The sequence below is a fragment of the Apis dorsata genome, unplaced genomic scaffold (genome assembly GCF_000469605.1).
Source record: "Apis dorsata unplaced genomic scaffold, Apis dorsata 1.3 scaffold_97, whole genome shotgun sequence".
In the NCBI taxonomy this organism is placed as follows: Eukaryota; Metazoa; Arthropoda; class Insecta; order Hymenoptera; family Apidae; genus Apis; species Apis dorsata.
The window spans coordinates 572,295-577,214 of NW_006263395.1; the positions used below are offsets into that span (position 1 = coordinate 572,295).

The 4,920-nt window shown below is 23.6% G+C and overlaps 2 protein-coding genes across 2 annotated transcripts in view; one reads left to right on the forward strand and one right to left on the reverse strand.

Annotated features, from left to right (window-relative positions):
* The window catches only part of LOC102677607 (protein eyes shut), a 5,400-nt gene extending 2,158 nt beyond the window's left edge, over nucleotides 1-3,242 (forward strand). Inside the window, exons 7-16 of the mRNA XM_031508690.1 lie at nucleotides 2-331; nucleotides 415-886; nucleotides 955-1,277; nucleotides 1,360-1,570; nucleotides 1,658-1,809; nucleotides 1,907-2,043; nucleotides 2,113-2,358; nucleotides 2,439-2,633; nucleotides 2,797-3,025; nucleotides 3,111-3,242. Coding sequence (XP_031364550.1) covers nucleotides 2-331; nucleotides 415-886; nucleotides 955-1,277; nucleotides 1,360-1,570; nucleotides 1,658-1,809; nucleotides 1,907-2,043; nucleotides 2,113-2,358; nucleotides 2,439-2,633; nucleotides 2,797-3,025; nucleotides 3,111-3,207 — 2,392 coding nt within the window. The 3' untranslated portion in view covers nucleotides 3,208-3,242. The remainder of the gene's footprint in view (nucleotide 1; nucleotides 332-414; nucleotides 887-954; nucleotides 1,278-1,359; nucleotides 1,571-1,657; nucleotides 1,810-1,906; nucleotides 2,044-2,112; nucleotides 2,359-2,438; nucleotides 2,634-2,796; nucleotides 3,026-3,110) is intronic.
* Nucleotides 3,049-4,731, reverse strand: LOC102673593 (ATP synthase mitochondrial F1 complex assembly factor 2). Its single transcript, XM_006611986.2, has 6 exons — nucleotides 4,474-4,731; nucleotides 4,157-4,350; nucleotides 3,962-4,072; nucleotides 3,707-3,887; nucleotides 3,519-3,634; nucleotides 3,049-3,419 (listed from the first exon to the last, which is right to left on the reverse strand). The coding sequence occupies exons 1-6, from the start codon at nucleotides 4,529-4,531 to the stop codon at nucleotides 3,279-3,281; spliced, it is 801 nt and encodes a 266-aa protein (XP_006612049.2). The 5' UTR covers nucleotides 4,532-4,731; the 3' UTR covers nucleotides 3,049-3,278.
* Between the last annotated feature and the right edge of the window lie 189 nt (nucleotides 4,732-4,920).

A 4,920-nucleotide genomic window follows, 5' to 3' on the forward strand; every position in this document is an offset into this window, starting at 1 on the left:
TCGATACTAGTAATAACATTAGCAAAAGCAGTGTAGAAAGTACTCCATTTATTACCGATATTTCGACTATGTATCCTGTTACAAGTAAAGAGATATCTCAAACTGAAATGATCTCGTTAGAATCTCGAACATTTCCTAATGTTTCAAATGAAATTCATTCGACTTCAACATCAAAAATTGAAACAGAATATTCGACACACAAATTAATTCATAATGAAACAAATACAACTGAAATTATTTATCAAGAGAATGATGGTAGAACGTTTAAGTTTATCAATGATACATCATTTTCTGAAGAAGGAAATACGATCGGATATATTTCAAATACAAGGTAACAGTGATGTATATTTTATTAATAATTATCTAAATATAATGAAGAAAAATAAAAATTCCATTATACTTTATTATTAATAGATATTATACAGCTGTAACTAAAGCTGTTAAAAAGACGACAGAAGAATCTACAATGATAGAAACTAAAACTAATAGTACTTCATTTTCCACTAGTACATCTTTTTTAAATTTTACGGAATTTTGGAAAAATAAAAGCTCGGATTCAAATATGTCACTAATAGAAGTGCCAAAAACTACATCTTATTCATTAATAGATAAATGGTCATCTAAAGAACTATCAAAATCTTCAAGTACAGAAAGTTCTACATTTAGTAGTTCTACTTTTACTAATAATATTTCTTCAGTTGCAACAATTAATAGTTCTATAAAACCAACATTTGAAATCTATCAAATGAATACTACCAATAAAGAAGATGAACAATTTTTAACAAAAGATAAATCAGTAACAATTTCAGAAAATTCTATCATTCCTAAATGTTATGGAATATTGTGTCCAAATTCCACAGTATCACCTATACGCAACGATAATAATGCAAGTATTATAAATTTTTTTATTATTATGATAATAAAAAACATTAATGTTTTTTAAATTATTTTTAGTGTAATTGTTCGTATCATAAAAATTGTAAAACTGATCCAAATATAATGCGCGCGGCATTTAATGGAAAATCTTACGCAAGACAATATGTAGATGTAGAAATTTCAAACGATAATAACGCAACGTTAAAAATTTTTGTAAGACTTAGAACGCATTTTAAAGATGGTATTATATTACATGTTTATTTCGACGATGAAAAATATGCTTTGGTATATTTAGAATATGGTTCTTTAAAGTTTCAATTCTCCTGTGGAGTTGAAACTATGTTACTTGGTGAAATAGACTCGCCTATTAATAATGGATACGAAGCAGACATAGATACAAGGTAAAATAATATAAATATGATAATATATTATTTATTTTATTTGTTTATTATATTCTCTTATTTTATATATATATATATTTAGATTTGAATATTTCATGAAAAATGAAACCAATAAATGTTCGGCTCGTTTATTAGTAAATGGAACAACAGCAGTTAGTGGAGAACAAATTTTACCATTACATGGAAATCTTCCACGACATGCTAATTTACATTTAGGTGGTATACCATTGGTATTTTCCCATTATTTTGCCCATGTCTCTATGGGATTTACAGGTTGCATGAATTCACTAAAGGTTTTTTTTTAATATATATATGTACAACAATGTATATTTTGGAAATATCCAAAAAATTTAAAGTTATATTTTACTTTATTAATGTAGGTGAATGATATATCACGTCATTTTATTCACGATTCAATTGAAACATTTCAAATTGAAGATTGTATATCATTTCTATGCTTGTCAAATCCATGTCAAAATTTTGGTGCATGTAACGAAATAAATAATACTGTGCATTGTAGATGTATAGCCGGGTAAAATATTTTTATAACTCAACTTTTCATTTTCAAAAATTCGATATTAATAGAATCACATCATAATAATAAAATAAAATATTACTTAATTAAATAGATACACCGGTCTTTTTTGTGAACGTTCAACATGTGATGAAAATCCTTGCGCTTTGGGTGCAACTTGTATCAATTCACCAGGTACAGGTTTTGTTTGCGTTTGTCCACTTGGAACTCATGGGCTTTTATGTGAAAAAGGTAATATATATTAAATATACATCATATATTTCACAAAAAAAATAATTATTTTTTATCCTAAACTTGTAGATACTGTTATAATGCGACCATCATTTTCGGTACTTGTACCTGGATTCTCATCATATATTGCTTATGGAATTTCAAATTCTATAAAAGATACAATGGAATTGAAACTAAAATTTATACCGCGTACTTATGAGCAAATATCTTTAATAGCTTATTTAGGACAAAGTGGATCTCATCAAGATTTATCAGATCATCTTTCCATAACATATGTTCGTGGTTATATTATGTTAACATGGGATTTAGGAGCAGGTAGTAATTTAATTTAATATTTTAAATATTTTAAAACTTTTTCAATGAAATTTTGTGAAAATATTTTCTAAAAATATTAGGTGTACGAAGAATATTTACAAATGTTTCTTTGATTACTACAACAACGGCAACAATGAATAAAAATATAGCATACACAATTCGAATTGGAAGAAGAGGTCGAGATGCATGGCTTGCAGTAGATGGCATAGGCAATGTAACTGGACGAGTGGCTGGATCTATGACTCGACTCGATGTATCACCAATACTTTATATTGGTTTGTATTTTTATAATTTAATATTATTTAAAAAAATTTATATTCGAAGAATAATTTAAAATATTATAAATAAAATATTATTTGTAATAGTTATTAAATCATTATTATATGAACAATTTATAGTAATATATTAAAATAAAATTTAAATTTTTTATTAAATTAGGTGGACACAAATCAAAAAACTTTGAATCTTTACCTCATGATTTACCACTTCATACTGGATTTTCTGGTTGTATATTTGACATTGAACTACGTACAAAAACTACTATTTATCCAATAACCAATTCAAGCCCTGCAACAGGTCGTGGTGTTGGTGAATGTCACAGAAATGAATGCATTCATCATTTATGTAAAAATGGTGCAATATGTTTAAATCATGGAGCAACATATAGGTGACTTATTTATACAATTTTAGTAATTTTAAAAATTAATACATTTAAATAATTACATAAAATATTAATTAATTAATTATTTCAGTTGTATTTGTACAAAAGATTGGATGGGATCTGACTGTTCCATACCAATAGAAACATTATCTTCTGTTAATCCAATTTCTTGCCATAGTTCAAAATAATAAAAATATTATGTTACTGTTTAATTTTATTTCAATACATTATATGAAATTAAATTTTATATTGAATTCAATTAATTTTTATTATTTTGTTTTGGTTGATATGATACAGAATAAGAATTCAAATGCACAAATAAAATAGCTGCAGCTAAACGAGCTTGTAAATCATACTTATTATGATCATGAAACCATTCTACAGATCCCCAATGAGAAATCTACAATCAAAAAGTAAAATAATAAAAAAAAAAATAGATTATAAGATATTATATTATATTATGTTATAAATTTTTGAATATAAAAATCGATACACATACTTGATAATTTTCTTCCAAACGTGATTGTTTTACAGCTTCTTTTATACTAATAACTCTTTCTGCTGCAGCTAGTGTAAGAATTACAGATTTGATTGCATCTACTCCATACATAAAACCTATGAATAAAACAATATAACAATATTCATAATATTTCTGTACATTATTAAATTAATATATAAATTATTTACCATAAACTGCACTGCAATTATAAGACATTAAATGTCTTGTCAATATTATTTTAGTTTCTGAAGATATAGTAGGGGCTACTATACTTTGAGTTTTTATCATGTTTACTCTATAATTATCACAAAACCATTGTACTAATGGATCCCAATTTTCAATTTGTAATTTATGTAATTCATCATTTTCCTAATAATATATTTATTATTTATTTAATAAATGTCTTAAATTGTATATATAAATAAAATACATAATATACTTACATTTGAATGAAATAATAATGTATCCATTTCTAAAGAACTTACAATATAATTTACCATATCTTCTTTTGTATGGTTGTGAGGATTATCTATCACAGTGTTACAAAGTGCTGTCTTTCAAATTGAATGTAGAAATATGTTAAATCATGTTTATTAAATTACATTTTATTTATATTTAATTTAAAAAGATAAGTTTACCAAATGCATATTGCTTTTATCAATAATTTGTTTCTGCATATCCCATTCAATTGCTATAGCTAAAGCTAGAGGTTTACTATCCACTTGAAATATTTTTCCTTGTGGTGTTTTGAGTTTTCTTTGATCAAGTGTAATTTCATACTTTCCACTGCTTGATAATATATTTGTTTTTCGATAAAATCTTTTAAGAGTAGCTAAAAAATGATTCATGTATTCTATAGAAATTAATTTTATTTTAAAAATATATTATTTTTTAATACTGAAATATAGAATTGTAGGTTAAAAATTATAAAAAAAATAAAAACTTCATATTTTACCCATATTTCTCACAATATTAAAAGTTATAACAAATTTCTTGTATTTAAAATAATGCATTTTTATTATATATTAAAATGCTCTTTGTGTCATAAATATTATTTGATCGCTTTCATACATTTAACAATCTATTTATAACATAATTATAATATTTAGCATCACAGTTACAGATATTTTATTATCAAATATATTTGATATATAAAATATATAAATACATTTTTTTTAATTATTAATTTTATTAATAATTTAATAAATATATTAATCGAAAAATTTTTTTATTATTTTTTTGAATTATTTAAAATAAATTATAAAAATAAAATTATTTAGAGAAATATTTTATTTTATATATGCTATTTAATTTTATTATGCATTTATATTAACATTATAAAATATAATAATATAAAATCAAATTAAATTTATATAAAAATATATATGCACTTTTAAAAATT

What these genes read in the sequence shown, in the direction of transcription:
- LOC102673593 (XM_006611986.2), bottom strand. Translation starts at nt 4,531, where the DNA reads ATGCATTATTTTAAATACAAGAAATTTGTTATAACTTTTAATATTGTG. An exon ending in TAATATTGTGAGAAATATGG is followed by an intron (nt 4,351 to 4,473) that starts GTAAAATATGAA and finishes ATCATTTTTTAG; the next exon opens with CTACTCTTAAAAGATTTTAT. An exon ending in ATAAAAGCAATATGCATTTG is followed by an intron (nt 4,073 to 4,156) that starts GTAAACTTATCT and finishes TCAATTTGAAAG; the next exon opens with ACAGCACTTTGTAACACTGT.